This window comes from Sapajus apella, unplaced genomic scaffold (genome assembly GCF_009761245.1).
Source record: "Sapajus apella isolate SASKATOON/1434 unplaced genomic scaffold, GSC_monkey_1.0 scaffold23, whole genome shotgun sequence".
Classification (NCBI taxonomy): domain Eukaryota; kingdom Metazoa; phylum Chordata; class Mammalia; order Primates; family Cebidae; genus Sapajus; species Sapajus apella.
The window spans coordinates 7,145,398-7,168,933 of NW_022436963.1; the positions used below are offsets into that span (position 1 = coordinate 7,145,398).

General features: G+C 41.1%; 1 protein-coding gene across 25 annotated transcripts in view; it reads right to left on the bottom strand.

Moving 5' to 3' along the window:
- The window catches only part of ERC2 (ELKS/RAB6-interacting/CAST family member 2), a 951,823-nt gene that overhangs the window by 225,696 nt on the left and 702,591 nt on the right, over nucleotides 1–23,536 (bottom strand). For 17 of the 25 annotated variants that reach the window (XR_004272355.1, XM_032289514.1, XM_032289516.1 and 14 more), the window contains one exon: nucleotides 6,438–6,606. Coding sequence is in view for 23 of the 25 variants with exons in the window: in XM_032289514.1 (XP_032145405.1) it covers nucleotides 6,438–6,606 (169 nt within the window). In the remaining 2 variants the exon portion in view is untranslated. The remainder of the gene's footprint in view (nucleotides 1–6,437; nucleotides 6,607–23,536) is intronic. The other 8 variants (XR_004272356.1, XM_032289536.1, XM_032289517.1 and 5 more) reach the window with 1 other exon arrangement.

Genomic DNA, 23,536 nt, shown 5'->3' on the forward strand with positions numbered 1-23,536 from the left:
TGTCTTTTTTCTTAAGAATCTGCCTTCATGATTTATTCATTCATTCATACATTCAACAAATATTTGCTGAATGCCTACTAGCATGTTAGGAGTCATGTTACCATATTCTCAGGCCTTAGGGAGCTCAATACTAGCAAGGCAGATAGTCATTATTAAAATAATCACAAAACAGATACAAAATTGCATCTGTTACCAGTGCTATAAAATGGATAATACATGTGCTGAAAAGTGTCAACTTGGCAGATTTGACCCAATTGAGCAAGTCCCAGAAGACTTCCCCGAAGACGTGATGTTGGACTAAGACTGAACGGATGAGTAGGCATTAACTAGCTAAAGAAAAGAGGGGAAAACATTCCAGGCAAAGGGAAGGGTACGTGCAAGATACAGAGCACATTGGTTTGAGTTTGTATTTATCCTAACACCTAGAGTAGGCTGGGAAGGGTTTTCAGCAGTAAGGACTGGAAGGTGATGAGTGTAACCTGAGATTTATCTTTAGAAAGGATTATGTTTCTGCCCACTGAAGTTTGAAAACAGCTGGCCTGGCCTGGAGGCCAGATGTACTTCTTCTCCTAGGCACAGGCAACCCCCAGTGCAGGCCAATAGCAGGGTAATGGCCACTCTTATCTACCTGCATGTCTCTTGACAGCAAGGAAGGTCAAGACCTGGACTCTGCTGGCATGTTGTTGAGACTGCTAGAAAGTCAGGGAAGGTATTTTGTCATCAACCCTGCTCCCATACTACTTAAAAGTCTCGTCAGGCGTGACAGGCAAATTCTGGCATGAGTTCTCTTTTGTGGCTCCAACGGAAGTAGCAGTGCTCCCTAAAAAGGCAAACCAAGTACCTTGAGACTCTATGGAGGCTGGAGTTCGGGGGTGTGGAGAATGGGCTCACTAGGGCAGCCTTAAACAGGGCAGTCCAGAGTGGTGCTGAGGGGAGGCCTCCCTGTTCTAAGCCTGCAGAGCTAGTGGATTCTGCTTCCTAACCGCACAGAAGTTCTGCCTCAGAGTACACCACTCTTAGCAGATCCTGCCTGGGAGTCCTACAGTCTACTCTACTCATCTGACAACTCACTTCCTTGCTTCCTTGCTCACTCCATGCCAGCCATATTGGGCTCCTTGCTGTCCTCTGAACATACCAGCACACTTCTGCCTCATTCCCTCTGCTGGAAAATCTTTCCCCTAGACATCTACGTGGCTCATTCCCTCACCACCTTCAGGTCCTTGCTCCAATGTCTCCTTCCTTCCCAATGAGACCCATCCTGTCTACCCTATTTTAAATTGTCACCAGAGCCTTGATCCTACCCTGGAACTCTGGTTTTGCCTTATACAAGTCTGTATTTTTCTTCTTTTCTATCATATAATTTATTTATCATGTCCATTGTTTATTGCCTTTCTCCTCCTATTAAAAAGTAAGCCTGTCTGGGTGTGATGGCTCATACCTAACAATCTCCACACTTTGGGAGGCCAAGGTGGGAGCATTGCTTGAGTCTCAGAGTTCAAGACCAGCCTGGGCAACATAGCGAGACCTTGTCTCTCCTAAAAAAAAAATAATAAAAAAAGCTAGGCATGGTTTTACACAACTGTAGTCCCAGCTACTAGGGAGGCTGAGGTGGGAGGATCATTTGAACCCAGTTGTTGGAGCTTGCAGTGAACTATGATTGCATCACTACAGTCCACCCAGGGCCACACAGTGAGACCCTATCTCAAAAAAAATGTAAGCTCCATGAGGAAGCAGTCTTGATCTATTTTGGTCACTGATGTGTTCTATGCCTAGCACTGTAACACAGTGTAGGCAGTCAATAAATACTTGTGGAGTTGAATTGCAATATGGTAAACATGGCACTTGGTCTCAGCAAGCTATCCACCTGTGTTATCCCCATCACCCTGCACAGGTTGGCAGTCACAGGCTGAACCACTGGAACTGGGTTTCTCTGATAACATCTGTGATGTATGGGAGCTGATCATGACTCAGAGTGTTGCTTTGGGGAGACAGTGTTCAGCCTAGCCACAGGTAAGGTCTCAGCACTACTGCAGCACCAGGGCCAACTCTGTACCAGATATAAGTGGTCTGATGGTGGTTAACTCATATAGTCTCTTAGACTTCGGTTTAATCAGCTCAAAAATAAGGATGATGCTTTTCTCATTGGGGCAGGCAAAATATCTGTTATGGATGCTTCCCCAGCACCTGGCAGAGAGTCTGGCACAGAGTAGGTAGGCAGTAAGTTAGTTGGTTGGTTATGGGGAAAAAATGAGATTATGTTTGTAAACTTATGTAACCATAAAGAACTTGGTATAGAGTCTGGAAAGTGGTAATCATGCATTAATTCACACAACAAATATTTAATGAACACCTACTACGTGCCTGGCAATAACTCAGTCACTTGTGGTGGCCTGGGCAGGGGAGAGACTTTCTTTAAGATTAAGTTGAGCTTAAAAGGCAACCTGGGCTAGGCATGGTGGCTCGCAACCATAATCCCAGCACTTTGGGAGGCTGAAGTGGGTGGATTACTTGAGCCCAGGAGGTCAAGACCAGCCTAGGAAACATAGTGAAACCCATTTCTACAGAAAAATACAAAAATGAGCTTGGCATGGTGGTGCATGCCTGTGATTTCAGCTACTTGGGAGGCTGAGGTGGGAGGATTGCCTGAGCTTCGGAGGTAGAAGCTGAAGTGAGCTGTGGCTGCACCACTGTACCCCAGCCTGGGTGACAGAGTGAGACCATATCTTGAAAGAAGAAGGCAATCTGAAGAGGGTGGCATCTCTCATGAGCCAGTCTGCCTCAATATCTGCACAGAAGACTGAGCAGGCCAGGCCTTCCCTTCTCATTGGCCTGGTCCCTGAAAGAGCTCTGCTCTTCCAAGTCAGCTATGCAGGTCAAGACAACTGAGGCCTGGGACTCACCCTCCCAGGACTGCCCCCCCTCATTGATATCTATATGGGCTGCATACACAAACCAAGCAAATTTCATACGCGCTATGGCCTCCTCAGTGCAGGCTGGGACCTGGGGTCCAGGGTTCCTGGCATGTCTGCTCACTGCTCCACAAATGCGTTGGCTTTAGGAGAGGAGGACCAGGAAGGCTTAGGTGTCAACAACTATATGCTCTTTCTTCCACAGTTGCCATAGCTCGACAATGTATTCTTAACATGTGCCCAGCTGTGTGCAAAAACAGTAATGATGAAATCAAAATTAAACTACCTCTGAGGGTTGGCAGTGATAACATCAACTAGTAGTAGTAGTAGCACTACTAGTAGTATTAATAGTAATGGTAGTTACAATAGCAGCTTATACATATATATAGCACCTATTACGTGCCATGCAAGTGCAGAGTACATGGTTTAACTTTCACCTCACAATAACTCTTTGAATTGTTAGCCCAATTTACAGATGAGGAAACTGAGGTTCAAGAAGGTTTAGTATCATGCCTGTGATCACCCAGCTAATAAATGCTAGAAACAGGATTCAGCTTAAGCAGTTTGACTTTGGGTATCATCTTTTATGATTGTCTGGCAAAGGGTCTCCTTAAGCATTATGGTGTATCCAACTTTGAGGCTGAGCAAGATGCCTAACCTCTCTGGGCCTCTGGCTCTTCCTCTATGAGTATCAAACCCTCAGTCTTGCTGGGAGGTGTCGAGTTGATGTACGTAAAGCCTTTAGACCCATGCTTAGCACATAATGAGAGCTCAAAAGTATTAGTAACTGTTGTTGATGTGATCAAATAGCCTACGCCTAAGAACTCCAGGCAGAACCTACTGTTTGTGAACAGCTGGAGAACATTCTTAAATGGTTTTTTTGGCATCTACTTTAGGTTTATGAAGATAAGGAGACCCTCACAATTTCTGGGAATATCATTTTGCTTGACATTCTGAGTTCCTCCCTGAACTTGGTGGGGTATGCGTGGAATCCAGTAGACTTTCTAAAGCCTGAGCCCTGTCACTTACAAGCTGTGAATCCTTGGACTGGTTATTCCACACGCTGAGCCTGTTATGCTCCCTAGAAAAGGGAGATAATCCTGCACACACTCACAGGTTGCCAAGAGGACTATGGGACAACATCTCTGAATGACACTGGATACACCACCTAGCAGAGAGTAAATGCTCAATAAAAGGGGATTATTTGACAGCACATTAATCATTGTTTTTAGAGTCATTATCATTGGCAATAAGGATATTGAAATTCAGGTGATTTTTTCTGCTCTTTGGTGAGTGGGATGAGGAAGGATATCAGACCTAAATCACCAAGAAGCCCATCCTCTTCTTTCACTCCCTCCTTCTCCACGACAGCCCTTCAGACACTGCCTTAGCACATATAGAAGCTGAACTCTGCATAGCTGGGGTTTCCCAAATGTACCCCATGACACCAAAAACCAGGACTGTTGTAGACAATATAGGCTTTGTGCAGGTTACCAGGAGAAATCTGAGGGACTATGCTCAATCCTTACTGGAATCAAGAAGTGCATTTTCATGATGCTGAGAAAGAAAAAAGGCAGTCTTAAAATTCCTTATTGGGAAAAGTAGAGGGAAACATGAGGAGCAAAGTATCTAAGAGAAAGAAAGCAAAAATTATTCACCCTATCTGACAGGAAGGCTTCTGGCGGCCTTGGTTCTGCAGCTCCACCAAGCTAATTCAGCAAGAGCTGACCCTATCAGATGGCTGCCAAGTCTGGAACCATTGGCATATAGACAATAAATGAAATGACACTGCAAATCATGATATAATGCTGTCATCTATGGTCTCAGACTTTACAGCCGTAGAGTATTAGAAATCAGCAAAAGAGGTAAAGGTCAAGGTTGGATAAGCTCTTACGCACCCCCAACCCCAATAGTGGGGGCAAGTGTCTCTTTAGCAGCTGACTGACCTGAGACCTTTGGATCATGTATGCATCGTAGCTGGACACATGGTACTTGGCCGTAATATCTGGACTGTAGCCAGCACCACAAGTGCATGGTATATTCGAGCTCGAAAGCTGTTTCTTAGGTCTATAAACCTGTGGGAGAAAGCTACAATGGTTAGGTGCAGGAGGGCAAGGCACAGGGAAGGAATAGGGAAAAGCAAAGAAGGATGCTCATTTTGACTGTCTGTGGCCAAGTGGGTGGAAAACTCAGTGGAAAAGATGCACAGCTCCAAACAAAAAGGTCAGGTGTAAGCAATCCCCGACCCCTGAGGCCAGCATTAGCAAGGCATGCCACTCTGTGGAATGACCCCAGTGTCTGGCAGTGACTGGGACCCTCCCTCTACAAGGAGAGGGTGCCCAGGCAGAGTAGTGGTCTCTCTCTCTCTCGTTCTCTCTCTTTGTCTCCTCTCTCTCTCTCTCTCTCTCTGTGAACAAGGCAGCCCCATGAGAAATGAACTCTGGGGCAGAACCAATTGTACGCCTTTTCATTCCCGAGGGATAAGGGTTGGTCACATTGGAAGGGGAGTGTACTTACTCCTTCAGGTTTCCCTTCCACTCACCTTGCCCATGGTGCTCAGCATAGATCACTCTAGCAGGCAGAGAGCTTGCCCTAGGGGCTGAGTCAATATGGACACACTCCACATGGTAACTGTGTGGCCATTAGAGAGCTTCAGAGCCACATATGGCCCTAGCTAAAATGTGGTGGCTACCATGCAAGGTCATAAACCATCGAGCTGAGTGAGTTTCATAATGAACTAGAATCTTAGTGAATAGCTTTAATCATTGCTTATAAGAGTCGCCAAGTTACATGAGGAGGAGAAGATTTCATGGATGATTTTCCATATGCTTCAGGTATAATTATTTTCATTTAAGCCACTTCCAGAAAACCCTCCAGAGAGCAAGAAACTTTCTGTATAAGTTAGAACTATGCCCCTCCTTCCATGTCCCTCAAAACAAATACAGTGGCCTAGAAAGGAGAAAACACAGGATAATGGGGCAAACAGGTGATTTTTAAAAATTAGAGTGAATAATAGCTGGGTGTTCTCTAAGCATAGTCTGATAGTGCTAGGAGATGGTCCTTGTCTGAAGGGTGTTGGAGGAAATAGTCCAAGAACTAAAGTTGGAAGAATAGAGAGAAAGAAACCTAAAAACCTAGATGAGGGCAGTTATTTACAGGGACCAGAAGTGAGCAAGATGGAAGGTAACAGGTCCAACAGGAAAGAAGTTGCCCAGAACTTAATTGTAAGTTTCTAGAATTTAATCAGAAGTCAAACAAAGTCCATTGGAAGGAAGAGGTCTGAGAGCTTTTTCTGGGGAGATGAGGCTGACACAAAAGAAAGGAAAACAGCACTGGGTGCAAACCACACAAGCCCAGCCACATGCACATAAACACAGACAGGCAGTAAAATGGTGTTCCAGTGACAACTGGGACCATTGTGCTCCTACCTGGTTTTAGCTGCTTGAGCCCACAGGATGGACATGGGAAAATGAAGAGAGGCTAAAACCCAGAGAAAGCCCCCAAAGCCCCAAACCCAACAAAACACACCTTTCTTGCAGGAGGCCCCACCTGCTGCTTTAATTGATGCACTAGTCGGTCTTTTTCCCGCTTGAGGGCCATGACTTCTTCCTGTGTCTTTTTCTTTTTGGAGGCAGACAATTCCAGCAGAGCAATGTTTGCATCTTTTTCACTGATGGCTGCAAGTAGTGCTTCCTGTCTGGTAAAATAAAGATTATTGAGATCATTTTTATAAAGTAAAAAAAACCCAAAGAATTGGCATTTATATTTGAAATGAACCAGAGTATTGTCTCAATGGGAAGAAATTATGAATAATATTCAAGACAAACTAGCTCTTTGGCTTTCAGAATGGACAAAATCGTTTGGGTCAGAATTCCTCAGACCTGCACACTACAGCCACTGAGAGAGGAATCTTTTAATGACTTCATAGATGTGGACACATATTAGAAATGCGAGGGAGCTAATTTGAGCATTCATTGCTGACACATTTATCCATCTATACCATCCATCCAAACATACATACGTTCATCTATCCATCCATCAATTTGCCAAGAATCTTAGTCTGTTTTCTATTGTTATAAAATAATAACCGAGGCTGCATAATTTATAAAGAAAAAATGTTTATTTGGCCCATGATTCTGGAGATTGGGAAGTTTAAGGTCATGGTGGTAGCTTCCAGCAAGGGCTTTTGTACTAATGTGGCAGAACAGTGGAAGGACAAGTGAGCAAGTGTGAAAGAGACCACAAGATCAAGCAAAGCTTGCTTTTATAACAACCTGCTCTCTCAAGAGCTAGTTCACTCCTGAGATAAGGGAATTAGTCCATTTGTGAGCGCTCTACCCTTATGATCCTCATGATCTAAGCACCTCTTAATGCCCCCTGCCTTTTAATACTGTTATATTGGCAATTAAGTTTCCAACACATGAACTTTTGGGGGAAACATGCAAACTATAGCACCAAGTAAGGTTCTAGCTACTCTAAGAAAACTCCCCCAAACTGGGTAGCATTTCATGTATTATGTTTTTCATACAAGATTTTCTTTTGAAGTTGGGCAGATATTTACTGGAAATCCTGTTCTATTTTCAATGCATTTAGTGATGTTCCCTTGCCATCCCACTGAAAACAATTACTTCTTCAGCCTTCCTTATTTCAGTAATTACACTACATACACTAAGTAGCGCAAACCCTGAACTTAGAAGTCGTCCTTGAGTTCTTTCCTTCTTTCTCTATCCAGAGCCAGCACACTGACAACTTCAGTAGGTTTTACTTGAAAGTACGTCCCTTATCTAAACTCATGCACTACTATAAAAATATCAACGAATCATCAGCATCACGCATTGGGGGCCACTACAAAAGCTTACTCATTGATCTTCTTGGTAAAGAGAGTAAAGGCATCTTTCAGATTCCACCATTGTGTTGTGTAAAGACCCATTGCAGGCCGGGCACAGTGGCTCAAGCCTGTAATCCCAGCACTTTGGGAGGCCGAGGCGGGTGGATCACGACGTCAAGAGATCGAGACCATCCTGGTCAACATGGTGAAACCCCGTCTCTACTAAAAATACAAAAAATTAGCTGGGCATGGTGGTGCGTGCCTGTAATCCCAGCTACTCAGGAGGCTGAGGCAGGAGAATTGCCTGAACCCAGGAGGCGGAGGTTGCAGTGAGCCGAGATCACGCTATTGCACTCTAGCCTGGGTAACATGAGTGAAACTCCATCTCAAAAAAAATAAAAATAAAAAAAATAAAGACCCATTGCGTCACTCTTTAGACTTGAAATCCAGACCCTTTACTGATGCTTGCAACACATTATATCAACCAACCCTGACTACCTCTCTGAAGGCATCTGTTCCTCTCCTCCTTCCTCAATCATTAGGCTCCGGCATATTTCATTCCAGGTCTCTGCTAGTCCTCAGAAATGTTACCCATGTCCTCACCTCACAGGCTTTGCCTTTCTGTGCTTTTGCCTCACGTAGCTCTTCATCTTGCATGTCTGTGACAGACCACTGACTTGGACCACCTCTGTCCAAATCGGTGGTCGGTCACATTACACTGCTTCATTTTTTTCATAGCACTCTTCGCCATTTGATAGAACCTTATTTATGATTTGCTTTCTAGATTTGATGCTCCATGAAATTGAGACCTCACCAATCTTATATACCACCAATTCTCAAACTTCTAGAAGATCCCTTAGCACATAGCAGGTGCCTGAAAATGTTAGTTCAAGGAAGAAGTTCATTTTTCACTTTTTACAGACTTTGCAGATATCACCAGATGCCTCTTCCTCCCATTTTTTAGAAAAATTAGAATGCTTTGCTTCCTGCTTAACCTACAGTCATCGCTTATTCAGAAAAGTTTGAAAGTTACCCCCTTCCATCTTTACAGTATAATTTTATGACCACATCTGTCACAAATTTTAACCTGGAATTTTCTGGGATGATTTTTGAGTAGGAAATAGCTCTCCTGGGTGCGTTTCATTGAATCCTCCTTTCCACCAAGAAAAGTCTTATCCCCACCATTTGTGTCTCTTCTGAAACATTCTAGATACTTTGGAAGTACCCCACAGCTCCAAGGAAGCCTCCACAATGGGAGCTTCCCTTGCACACAAGTCCCAGGACTAAAACCTGATCATGATCCTGTTTTGCCTTTCTATAATCCCCATCACCAGACCAGGCCCTCTCCAGATGTTTGGACAAGGTGGTCGTTATTTGGATCTCAGATTATTCCCCTTTTCACTGCAGGGATTTATATGGAGTTTTCTGGGCCCCACTAATGCCTGGCAGTAGGAGCTTCTGTTTGAAGCTCACACAGATGTGTGAGCAGCAGAACATGTCAGGAAATATCTCCATTTTCCAGAAGAAAAGCAGTACAGGCTGGACTACCACCAGCAGCATTAATATCTAGCTTCACAGAGCCTGTCTGCCTTTGGATAACAGTTGAGACAATAGACATGCTTGTGGCTTCCAGCCAGTACATATTTACACAGAGGGCGAAGCTGAAGAGGCTATATAGACTTTAAATCAGAGAGAGTCTATTTGCTATCTGCTATTCCAAACTTTAACCATAACACACAAGGTGACTGCAACATTTTATCCCCTCTGTTCGAAACTGAAACATCTAAGTGAAGCTTTTTAAATGAAAACAAACTAAAGGACCAATATTAGGAAAATTGGGGACTGGAGGTAAATTGACTACATCTCTACAACTGCATCTTTTTTTTTTTTCTCTTTTGAGACAGAGTCTCACTGTGTCACCAGGCGGGAGTGCAGTGGCATGATCTCAGCTCATTGCAACCTCCGCCTCCTGGGTTCAAGTGATTCTCCTGCCTCAGCCTCCTGAGTATCTGGGACTCAGGCATGGGCCACCATGCCCAGCTAATTTTTGTATTTTTAGTAGAGACGGGGTTTCATCATGTTGGCCAGGATGGTCTCCATCTCTTGACCTCATTATCTGCCTGCTTCAGCCTCCCAAAGTGCTAGGATTACAGGCCTGAGCTGCTGCGCCTGGCCTACAACTGCATTTTTACAGACATATGCAGTTATTTTAAATGCTAATTAAAAAACTTTAGTGACATGGGAAAATATTTATGCTTGTTGAGAAATAATTCTCTATGACTCATGTTTCTGTACATTTTACAAGCACAGGCACTATTTTCTTTTCTGACAATCTTTCAAGAATGTTTGTATAGAGACAATCTTTCAAAGACAGAAGTGGTATATCTTTTTGGATCAAAAGGTAGACACGCTTACTGCCCTATAAATAGTGTCTCCTTCTAGAGCAAAAGGCAGGTAGGCATGTTACTGACCATTATAAAATATTCAGATTCTCTAATCTCAGGGTTGCTCTCCGATAATGCAAACGACTGCATGTATGTGTTCATCCAGTCCATCCGACTGGTCTCCATGAGACTTGGAGAAAGGAGAATTGACACAAATATACTAATTATTCATTCTGTGCCATTTGCAATAAAGTCCTTTATCTTTGGCCCAGAAGTCTCTTGTCACCTGCCTGCATCCATGCAACTGAGGCAGGCTCACCTGTTAGCATGCCAGTAGCGAAGATCTCAGACCCTTCACAGTCCTTGACAAACAAATGTATATCCAAAAAGATCCCTAAAACGTAAAGCTATATTCACAGGAAGAAACAAGGACAGAAAGAAAGTATACCAAAATGATAATAATCACCATTTCAAGGTGACAGGATGAATGAGGCCATTTTTTACTTTGTTCTGCTTATACTTTTAAGCATTATTCTTAGAAAATATCTTAAGAGTAAACATTTAACACTTGTAAGTCAAGCTTTGAGTCATCAAGTAAACTGCAGGTACATGGTTCAAAATCTTCTCAGGTATGTAATTTGCCCATTTTCCCACCCAAGTTACCTATAATATATCCCATTCTTTATGCACAGATAGGTATACACACACATATTTTCACACTCACACACAAAATTTTCACACTCATACAATGTTTGATACGATCTACATCACCTACCACTTGGAAAACTGTAGTAATCTCCTAACCAGGCTCCCTGTGTCTACTTTCAGCCTGCTTTAACCCATTTTCCTCTTCTGGGTCAAAATTTGATATTATATAGCTTTAATAACTGTCAAAAGTCATCATCAACCCAAAAAGTAATTGTTCTAAACTCTCCTTTCTCTATGATTCTAAAATTTAGGCTTTTAAGCTTTAATACATTTCTCCTCTCATGATACTACCAAAAATCACAACAAATTAATTTCTAATCAACACTTTACTGCCAGAGAAAAACACATATCAATTTATAATTCTCTACAAATGTTATTAAATACACTTCCAAGTCAAATTAACCTGAATTATCAAACCTCAAAGTACATTAAATATATTTCTAATAAAATTACATTTAAAGCCACTCACTAACCTTAAATTAATATTGATATAAAATAATCTATTTTGCTCTTTATAACTTTTTTCTCATTGTAGTTTTGTTTTATTTTGTTTTGCCTTTGGCTAACAAATCTATTTTCATAGATACGGCATTATACAATCATAGAACTCTAAATAAAATTAATGTAACTAAGGCTATATATATTTTGAAACCTTCATTTAACTATTGGCCATAAGCTAATGATATTTTCCCCAAAAATACCTTGATTGAGATATACATTCAATAATTCTAGTCCATTTAAATCAAAGCATCATTAATAGAAGATTAAAAGGTATATAAAATTAGAGAAATATGAACATTTCATACTTAAAAATATTCAGCAATTATTCTGAATATGTTAAGGTTTATCTGGCTATTACCTATTTGTACAGGGATGGCAGGCCTAGAATTAAACAAACCCTTAATTCCAGGCTAACAGAGCCATTGAATTTGGTTTTTGAAGCAAAAAGTTTTACAAAATGAGTTAAAGTAACTCTTTCTTAAGCTAATAGACTTTAGCTAACGTAGGTTGAACTTCCCAAATCCAAAAATCCAAAATCCAAAGTACTCTAAAATCCAAGATGTTTAGAGCACCAACAGGTCGTTCAAAGACAATGCTCATTGCAGCATTCTAGATATTTGGATTTGAGATGTTCATTTGGTAAGTGTAAAGCAAATATTTCAAAATCTGAAAAAAATATGAAACCTGATATACTTCTGGTCCCATGCATTTCAGATGAGGGGTACTCAACCTGTAATTTAAATCACTGTGAGCTAATTGTGTGCAGTTATGGGTTGTCATTATTCCTGCCTTAAAGGTCAGGGTTTTTTTTGAGGATGGGTACACTGAACATAATTTTATAAAGACTAATTTGCCATCCCTACCATCAGATTCTACACTTTTACAATTCCCACAAGCCAATTTATTGATACATTGACAGAAAGCACCTAACAAAAAAAATCACAAACATTGAAATAGATTAGGAAGTTTACATTAAATATTTTGCTTTTTTTTTCTCATGGCAAATTTTCGTTCAGCCATTCAAAAACTGGAAAAACTAAAATACTGCCAGTTCTGATGTACCATTTTTTAAAAAAGGCTCAAGTGTAAAGAGTATACCAGTGACAATACACTTGGATATAAACTAGAAACACAGAAAAATCATTATTTTCTCCAATGAAAGCATTACATTCTAGAATCAAGCACAGATTTATATTGCTTCAGAAATTATTACTGTCCCATCAACCTGAAGAGAGTTCCATAAGCCTGAAATTATGTTCAGCATTTAGTCTACCTCTTTTGTCTTTTCACAAATAACACGAAAAGTACATATATGCCCATTCTTAGACAGTTAGTGGGTTTAAGTACATACCAAAGGCTTGCAAAATTATCTTGAGAACATTGCCATCCTCAAGTATACAATTACTAAGGTGATCTGTCTATGCCCCAAAATGTAGCTTAAAATATGGAAAGGAAGCCCACATACACTAGGAAGGAAGATAAGATAATGTGAAGAGACATAAATCTGTAAGAGTCTGCTGAATGCAAAGCTAAGAAAGTGGATCATAGACAGCATTTTATCAAAATGCAGCCTAAACAAATGTCAAGGGCAATAATTTCTTTAACAAATATGGGCAACAATGAAGGAAAAAAGGGGGAAATTCTGTGCCCTGTCATACATTTAGTCAGGATTAACAATGGATAAAAATATGTGCAAGAACACATTTAATAACCCTAAACTGTCATTCAGTGTGTAGGAGGTAGTCAAGATACAGCTAATAAAACACCAAAAAAAATGGTTTTAGCCACCCTGGAAAAAAAAAAAAAAACCCTGCATGGAATAAAACAAAACAGGACTGAAGGGCATCTCCTGCCAAGATAAATGCCTTCTTTTGAGTGTCGCCTGTGGCTAGCCCTCATAAAGAGAGTTCCAGGATCCTCTGATGGTAATACATGGCTACCTCACTTATCACAGTCCATTTAAAAGGGAGCTTTGTAAACATTTCTACTTCACTCCCCATTGCTGTCGTTCTATTAATGATGATTTGAGCTCTGAAAGAGGATCTAAAATTAATTTCAGGAGTTACAAACGAGGCAGGCCAATTAGGAACTATTATAAATTGGATTGGGGAAGAAGCATTAACACATTATTTCTTGTGGGTTCTTGTTTTAGTTAGCTGACCCATCTTTAGAAATGCATTCAATTACAAAAACAGATGCTTAAAAAATGCATTCCATTAAGAAATGTTTGGATAATGACATATAAGAGAGAACCTATATTATGTATGGTGTTTAGCCCAGGCAGTCATGTTCTAATCATATTGTGGGGGGAAAAAGTCTGCTCAATCAACTTTTCTCAGCTAATTACTGTTTTCTTTCCCTCATGACCCTGAATATTCAACTGTAAGTTCAGTAGGAGGTGACTTCAGACAGACGGTGACGAAAGATCCTATTCAAAACAGCCTCTCTCTCACCCCTGGGGTGAGGGTTGGGTGGAGGTTTGCTGTGATCAACCCTGGAGATACATGTTCATTTGCCTAAATTTTAAAAACTGAATTTTCATATGCCATCTTGAGAAAGAAAAGGTCTTTGATATCAATTAATATCAACCCTACCCACCAGCAGAATGATGTATGGTATACGCAGAAGGGGCCACGCAGAAAGCGAAGCAGCTCACATGAGGTGGGGCCCACAGGGTGAGATATATTTGAACAAGCACGAGTTTCAGCAAGGACAAAGAACAGACCAGATTCATAAAGGCTAGGCTTTGGCAGCCCAGACTTCTTAATGTGGTTTGCTCCCTGTTGCCCACCTAAAACTGACCTCAAAAAAATAGTTTATTCCAATTACGGAGAATTCTGTCTTTGTAACCTAATAGCACATGACTGGAGTTTCCTAACACAGGGGCCATGGAGTCTTGTGGAAGTTCTTTGCTCTAAGCACCAGCTTCTATCCTGTTCCTTGCCCGGTACATAAGTCAGGTAGGCAGCTGGCCCGTCCGGGGGTTCCTCCAAGTACAACTAGACCAGGACGCTCTCAAGTGCCAACATCGTGTGCTTCAGGGCACTAAGAGGGCAAATGCCAGCATCATGTGGCATCCTGCTACAAAGGGATATTGGTGAGTCTGAAGCCAACTGATTTTCCCACATACAAAAGGTCCAAGTCCAGAGGAGGAAGCGTGCCAGGAAGAGCTACTCCCCCCATTCTAAATGTTTCTCTCGAATCCTGTCCTTCCGGAGAACTGGCAAAAAGGAAATGAAGGATGGGAGGGACCATTGTCCCAGGTCTTGGCAGTGAACATGTGTGAGGCATTGCTCATTACTATATGTCTGATGCACCCAAAAAAAAAAAAAAAAGAAAAAAAAAGAAAAAAAGAAAATATTTCTTTTGAGCACTTTAGCCTATTATGATTTTTTAAAAAACATACACACACATAAAAAATACTGCTCAAGTCTTTAAGTGGAGGAGGTACTGATCTTTATTTAGTGCTGGGGCTTTGGAAGCAAATGTACCTGAGTTTGAGTCTCAGTGGTACCTTTTGTCTGTGACCCTGGGTTAGTTACTCACTGTCTGTGAAACTTCAATTTCCTCATAAATCATCTAAGATGGACAATCATAACTCTTTCTTGGATTGAGGCAGGAGAATAAGGTCTGGAGGCAGGAAACTAAGGCCATTTCACTATGACTTCCTAGAACTAAACTGAAAGGAAAATCCAAACTTTCCATACCTAAATAACAAAAGGACCAGGGTTTACTCTCTTTGCAAACTCCAACCTTTTCTGCGTAGCAGATGAGAAATTGGCTGTCTGCAACCAGTCAGACTGATTGCCAGCCTAGTCTTCCTTTGCACAGAAGTGCAACTCTGTAACTTCTCCTTAGCCACTGATTGGTTGTTTTCAGACTGATTGCAGGCCACCACTTCATTTACATGAAGTGAGTGCCAAGTGGCCAATGGAGAATCTCTAGGAGGTATTTGGACCTGAGAAGATTCTGTATCCAGGCCCTTGAGCCGCTGCTCCAGCCTGCTCCTACCCTGTGGAGTGTACTTTCATTTTCAATAAATTCCTGCTTTCATTCTTTCATTGCTTCATTCTTTCCATGCTTTGCTGTGCATTTTGTCCAATTCTTTGATCAAAACACCAAGAAACTGGACAAGTTGCAGTCAAGACCTTCTACCGGTAACAGGATCATTGTGAGAATTAAAAGTGAGCATGCATGTAAAGATTTTGCTCAGTGCCTGACACGACCACACAATAAATGCTAATATTTACTTACTAAATGACATAGACCCCACCAAAGTTAAAGATTCAAAAGTTTTGCATTACTTTCTATGGGCTCCCCTTTATATTGAAGATATCTAAACATGCTCATTGGTCTCTTACTTTCAAGACAAACTTTCAGAGAACATTTAAAATTGGTTAGTTTTAATTGTTACATTTGACTTTCATGAGTGATATCTGCTCTACAGACTTAAAAGAGAAAGCAGAGTTTGAAGAGGAGCCTGTTAACCATAGAAGAGTTGCCTCCCAGACAAGCCAGGCCAAAAACCATCAATATCTTGGTCAATAACTGTTCAATATTACTCCATCCAAACTGATAGGAAAGGCCATGTGGGAAGTAAGCAGGATATGATGTCACATAGTTTGAGGAACTGAGAAATGGAAATGTGTTCTGAAAGGTGACATTTAAAAAGTCAAAGTCAAGTGCTAAATCTAACCAATGTCAAACAAATTCAAATTAAAAGATTCTTCCACTGGGGAAAAAATACTTTTAAAAATTGGGAAATCTAGAAAGCAGGGAGGGTGAGTGAAATGAAGGGACTTGTATGGCACACTGCAATACCCTCTGTTAGTGGTAATGTTAAATGATGGTGCTTGGTCATTCTGATTATTCCTGTTCAATAATAAGAAAGCCTCTCTGTTGACCATTCAACTCTGCCAAGATAGCTTTCTATGTGAAATACACCTAACCAGAATCTCTGGAAGGTTACAGATCAGTGATAATGAGAAAACCGAATACATCTGGACTTCACTGTGGGACAGAGCTTTGTCCAGTATCCGCCTAAACTAAAGCTATTGTCCATGGGTGATCAGTTACTGTCAAGAGACTGTTGCATTGCATTAACTTTTTGGTTGGAAATGAGTAACTACCAGAAACTAGGTCACTGACGTCGAGACTTAGCCCCCATGGCATCCAATCAATTGTTTTTTTCTTATTGGTGAAGTGAGGTTATGTGTGTGCATACATGTAAGTTTCTCTAAAAACAACATGTTTTAATTTTCCCTCTACTGTATATTTAAAGCTAAGATTTATTTCTCAGTCTTCGCACAGAGCAGCAAATTGTCTTCTTACATCTTGAACTAGATATTTTCCTTCTTAATTTGAATATTTTGTGTTAAATCAAACCTTCCACTGTTTATGTTTACATGGCATAGAATATTCCCATAGGCTAAATTGTAATAAGAAACAAAACAGATTGTCATGCCATTGCTGTGAGTGGAATATGTGCAGAAGGGGGCACATTCTGGAATTTTGTTAGCACAACATTCAAATAAAATTGAATTAAGGCTCTGTGGAGTAGATTTATTTATTTATTTTGAGATGAAGTCTTGCTCTTTACCCAGGCTGGAGTGTAGTGACACAATCTCGGCTCACTGCAACCTCTACCTCCTGGGTTCAAGTGATTCTCCTGCCTCAGCCTCCTGAGTAGCTGGAATTACAGGCACTTGCCACCACACCTGATTAATTTTTGTATTTTTAGTAGACACAGGGTTTCACCATGTTGTCCAGGCTGCTCTTGAACTCCTGACCTCAGGTCATCCGCCTGCTTTGGCCTCCCAAAGTGTTGGGATTACAGGCATGAGCCACTGTGCCTGGGGTGGAGTGGATCTTTGTAGAGAAAAACATATAAATGAGCTTGTTGGAGGCAGTTCCTTTGAGAGCATTTCTATTCATGAGAAGGGAAAAGGCAGTTGTGCTTTTGAAGGAAACACGGAGTGGCATGTCTGTGTGTGCTGCAGGTGACGGTGGTAGCCAGGCAAAGGGCAGGTTTCTGGGAAGGGCAAGAAGGTCTGATCCCTTCTGGGAGAGGGCTAAACAGAATCCCATCTGTTTATTGAGGCTGTTGATTCAATGTTAATCAAAGCTGTTCTCCCTTGCTGTGCCTGCCACAGAACTGGACAGCCATTTAAGACAACCTAGAGGAGACTTTTTGGGAGGGTGAAGGAAGCTGATGGCTTTTAAGGCATCCTCAAAGATGCTCAAAGATGCAATTCCTCATGTAAATGTCTAAACCACTTTGTGAAGTCTGGATTTTAGGTCTGCCATCTCGTGGCCATTGCAATAAATACTGCCCTTTTCAATTTTTTTTTTTTTTCTGTAGTTACGTCTCTAATGACCTATATTCAGAAAAGATACCAGAAAGAGTGCTTATTAAAAAAAAGTAAACATTACCCATGGGAGAGAGATCCATGATTCAGGGGGAGCTAGGTTCGTATTCAAATCCCCGTTCTGCTGACATTTTTTATTCTTTGATTGAAGTCTAGTTTCAAATAATTCATCATCAAATTGTCATTTAATACAGGATTGGGACTGCTGAGAAGTCAGTTAAGAGATGACAGGGAAGTTTTAGGTGCCTGGTTTTTTTTTTTTTTAAAGAGATCATTTAATGGACATAGAGATTCTTCCAAATGAATGACAGTGTCAGCATTTCTGTACTTGCCATAAATTTGCTAAGAGAGCACCCAGAATAAAATAGATTGTCAAGCCAAAGGGGGCTTCATACCTGAAAACTAAAGCAAAATGCTTTTCTGGAAATAACTAAAAGTCCAAATGACCGAGATTAGAAATACTTTATTCTACACAGTAAGAAAAAGAAGTGAGACAAAATTTATACTTGTTCTGTGTTGGGAAGAAACAGTTAAAATGCCACTATGAAAACACACTAAGCCTATCTAATGTACACTCACTAATCATGACTTTGTTGATTGTGTCAACAGGACAGAAAGCAAATACATGCGGCCATTTCCTTTGCAAAGTTTCACCAATGCATCAAAGCCTTTAAATGAAAAGGAGGCAGAAGAGCATACTCAATGACCATAAATTAATTTCAGAGCGCAAATTACAGAAGTATAGAAACATGCGTCTATATACATACATCTAGAGCACTGTACTATTAAGCAACAGTTTGAAAGACAAGCCAAACAAAGAGCTGCAAGACTCAGTTCATGTATTCCTAAATTATAGAAAGTTATATTTTTTAGTTACCTGAAATTTCTGAACTCATAAGTACAATTTGTTGGATGCTACCAGAGTGCTCCTTCCCAGAGTTTGAAGGAACCTAAAACCAGATAGCGGCTGCAGAAGGAAAGGGTCTGGTAAACTACCTGGAAGAGCTCCACATCTGGAAAGAATCGCAAGGGAGCCAGCCCAAGAAACAATGGTATAGAAAGCAGTCTCAGATTTACAGGATGGGTGGCCTTGTGGCCCACAGAAGTGAGATTTCCACCCTGGGAAGAGCGATTACTGGAAGCAGGAACATTTCAGATATGAAATTACGAAGCCCAACCTGAGGCAACTAAACTGAATGTGTTCCTCTAGAGTGGCTGTTTACTAGCCACATAAGCAAGAATAAACTAGCCAGGTGGTCAGAGGCAGTTCATCAACTCATTCAACACATATTTATTGAGTGCCCACTGTGTACCAGGTTCCAGGAATAATGGGGACAAGCAAGACAGAAACCATTCCTGCTTCTCTAACAGCAGAACTCAGAGATTGCTAACACAGAAGAACCCAGAGATTGTTCACAGTCATGAGACAGGCTGACCCTGTGATGATGCCACCAGACACAAAGAAAACTCTTCTATTACCATCACAAGCAAATGCTGGATCATCAGCAATGCCATGCAAACAAGATCTCCCTGAATCCCATTTCCCAATCTAAAAGCTGGGCAAGGAATCCATGTGGCATTTCCCTCTGCAGCATGTATCAATTACTAGGATAATCAGTTCAAAAGCTCCCTCACAGCCCATCCTCTTCATCCCGAATGTCCAGTGCAATCCAGCTGCAATCAGAAGCTTAAAACAAGCAAACAGAAACATAAAACCTCATAGTCATAGCTAGTAGGCCGAATAATATGAAGTTCACTTTTTACAGGTTAGAAACAATTAAACACCAGATATTTTGTATGGTTCAACCTAATAGTCTTCCAAAATAAAAGCAGTTTTATTGGTTTCTTCGTTTGCTTATAATACATGCCCATAGATCCTTTTAATTCTTTATCATTTTATATCCTCAGAGATGTAAAAGGTTGAGGTAATTCCTTCTCCACAATGTCCAACATGCACCCAAGACTGACCACTAGAGGTAATTAACCCAGTCTGCAGGAGAGCCTGTTACACAAATTGGAGGTAGGGGAAGGAGGCCTAAGAACCCAGTAAGGTGATAGAACTCAGTCCCGTAGGAGAGGCCCCTAGGCCTGGAAAACCACTTAGTGAGAAAACACCCTGGTCACCAGGCTCCAACCTGACACTGATTACCACTCCCTGTAATACTGATCTGTTGACGGCTGAGATTGGATCATCTATCTTCCTGGACAACCTTGAGGCTTCCTAGCTCCACTGACCAGTAACCAAGCACCCTGTTTAGATTTGAACTTCAAGTTATCAGATATAAGGCAGAGGTCAAGGAAGAATAGGGCTGCAGAACCATTATGGGACTCAAAGTCCCACTGAAGAGAGGCCCAAGAAATAGGCATCCTTAAGGATGACTGCACACCTATAGGTGGTGGCTTAAAAGAACAGCCTAATGTTATTAACCAGTGTCTTAACTTCTACCATATCCAAAGAGAATTTATTATGGACAGAATACAATGCTAGGTGTTACAAAGGATCAGCAATGGTTAAGGCTTGCAAACTGTTCTGGTAAAGAAAGAAGAAGCATATAAAAACTTAAATCATAAAACAAAACACAAATAATAGTTGATTAATGTCTTCATTGTTAAGATATAGGATAAACAATTGTTAATAATCATTTTGATTACTATACATATATGCAAGGCATAAGTAAAGCACATTATTTCATTTAGTCTGCTCCAAATAGCCTTCCAAGAGAAAGTTTTATTACATCCATTGTAAAATTGAGTAAACTGAGACTGTAATATTTAAGTAGGCTATCCAAGTTCCCATTGCTTTTAAAAGTAGAACTGGAATTTGAATCCAAGTCTGTGACGTTAAAAACTAAACTTGGCCATTTCACTAAAATTCTTGGGGGTTGCAAAAAAGAAATGTCCCTTTGGTCTGGGATGGGGGGGGGGCAGGCTTCCCAAAGGGTAAGGGTGACAGCTGAGTGTGAAGGGAGGGTAGGATTGGAAGGGCTCTGGAAGGAAAAGAGTGGCCGCCAGATGGGATAAGTGTCTGATTGAAAGCTGAGAGGATTCGGTCATTTAAAAGTATTTCTCTTTTGCTTACTTATGCCTGTTCCTAGTTGCATAACTTTAAAGGATGTTAGAATACCACCACCAAGGAAAAAATGTGGTCAAATAAAGTAACTCCTTAAGTGCCAACCAAAAGACTGGTTTGGCCAGTGCTGACATTTTCAAGCATGCCTGCATGCACATGTGAGGATGTAGGAACGTATTGTGGGAGTTGTTTTCTGGGGAACAGTAGCTTTTTATTGTGAAATTCAGTAATGTCCTTTCTAATTTTTGGAATTAAAATGACCCTTTCTCAAATGGTGATAACAGTTAACACTTGAATAGTCTTATTTAATAGCTTAATTAGGTTAGCAAGCATATGTTGCTTTCAAAAAATATTTTTTCCTACGATTAGTCCATGACCTCCAGGGTCTGGAAAACATTCATGTGATTGCTGCATGTTACTATCAGGGTATGCATGAGAACATCCTCTTCTGCTCTGCATAGGTAAGGGCTTTCCTTGTGAAAAGCGTTTGGCACTTCCAAGCTGGGTGCCTTATAAATGCCATGTTGAACCCAAGTTGTTTTGTACTGGGTGATCATCCCTTTGCCAGTGTCTGTTTCTGATATGGTACCTTTAGGATATAAGTGGAGAATAATCTCTTTATTTCACAAATAGGCCCCATCAGACATGAGCTCCAGGTCCTTTTAGAAGTCTTCAGTGACCACAAAAGGAAAGAAAAGCTGAGTTAGTCAATGCCAATCTTTAGGAAAATCATATCTAAAGGTGGCAAGAAAGGTCTAGTGTAAAATATGACATACTCTGCCTCTCTCTCTCTCTTTTTTTTTTTGGTTCATTTTTTTATTTTATTTTAGCACATGGGAATAATCAGCACCAGAGAAGGCCTGGGAGCATGTGGTTAACTCTTCAGTTATCTGCTAGGGTAACATAGAGGAGGCTTGCCCCAGGGGTACCCTAAGATTTGAACTAGGACTTCAGGATGAAAGTCACAAGTAGGTAAAGCTGAGGCCAATTCAGTAACAGGAGTGACTCTGGCTAAGTCAGAGCTGTCAACAATGGCCTGGGCTCCCTCATACCCATTTCTGACAGTGTTGGTACAAACAACAGAAGGCAATGTCAAGAAAATCCCAGGAAAATAATTCTAACAATGGAGGTGTGGTGTGACTAAACACATGCTTTGGTTGGGTTTATTTGGATTGCATGTAAAAGAAATGAATTCTGGCTAACTTAGCAAAAAGAGAAAGTGTTAGAAGGATACTTGGATAAACTGAGGAAAAGAAAAGAGCTAACAAGTGAGCTTTAGGAGAATCGGTGAGAAAGTTGCTCCAGGACCCTCAGTAGCAGGAAATCCTAAACCCTCCTTCAGAAGACCTACTGTTTATAGAATAACTTCGCTACAAACTCCAGGCTTAACGGAAAAAGAATAATGTTTGACCTTCCTGGAAAGAAAATCAGCCCAATATAGGTCAATCAGCTACGGCCTGGTTTCCCCATCACTAGAAACACACCCTAAATAATGGGATCACACCAAAAGAAAAAGGGACAGCTATGAGCTGAGGGTCATCCTAATTGGCAGCTACTTGAATGATTTTATAGCTAAAGGGTCTATTTCTGTGGTGTGCTGGAGCTGGCTGCTAGCTAGCAAGAGTCAATTATGTGCATCTCCTTCCAACTCCAAGGGTCAGCCTGTACCTTGGCCATGGTAGAAGTATTTACACCATAGAAACTGGCAATCACTACCAATAAGGGATTTTGTTTTTTCCATTGACCTGCTTTACCAGCACTCCATTGGCCTATTTCAAGATAACTGAACAGTCTTGCCAAGACTGCTGAACAGGGGCCATGCCATAGAGCCCACAATAAGGAATATATAGCTAATACACACCAGCACGTTCTCTGTGCCAAAGACTACACCATTCTAAGTCTTTATGTGTATTAACTCATTTGATCTGTACAACAAACTAATGATGTAGGTGCCATTATGTTCCCATTTGACAGATAAGAAAAGAGAGGAAGAAAAGAGTAAGTTAACTTACTCAAGTTTTCATAGCTTGTAGATGTCAATGTAGAGATTTGAACCCAAGTAATCTATAATTTTATGTCTCAAAATAAAATATACAATGACTAGCATTGTTCTGAGTTGGGATACTCTTGACACAGAAAAAAACAGATTCACTTTGAATCCAGTGAGAACTTGGCTGAATTCCGATTAGAGGACCACCCCCTCAGTCACAATGCTGCCGTCAGTAAGAGCAACCAACGGCAGCTCTACCACTGGTGCTTGGAAGTTTACTTCATTTCATTGTACATTTCTTTCATTTCCAGGGATGCCCAAGGACTGAAGCCAAACAGGAAAGTTGCTAACCAAATCCACAGGGAAGAGACAGACTCACAATGCACACTGCTGGAACTCCCCAAGTGGGTGACAGCAGCGCTTCAGAACTCAGTGGGCAGAGCAGATAACATGGGTGCTCCCGGATGGGCTGTGATTTCTCAATTCCAGTGAGAAAGGGGAGAGATGTCTGAACCTTCAATATACTTCTCGCCCTCCTCCAATAATACAAGGCATAGAAACAGAAAGCAGGGGCATCATAGAAAGAGAGTCATCCAATTTTATACGTGTGCCTTTGACAAGTCACTTGACTTTACATATCTTAGCTGTGGGATCTATAAAATAAAAATGATGTTAACTACCCCCGAGGTCACTGAGAGTTTCACATAAGACGCCCCACAGGAAAGCATCTGGAAAATGGCAAAATCCCGCAGGAGTGGTGAGCATTACTATTGGGAGT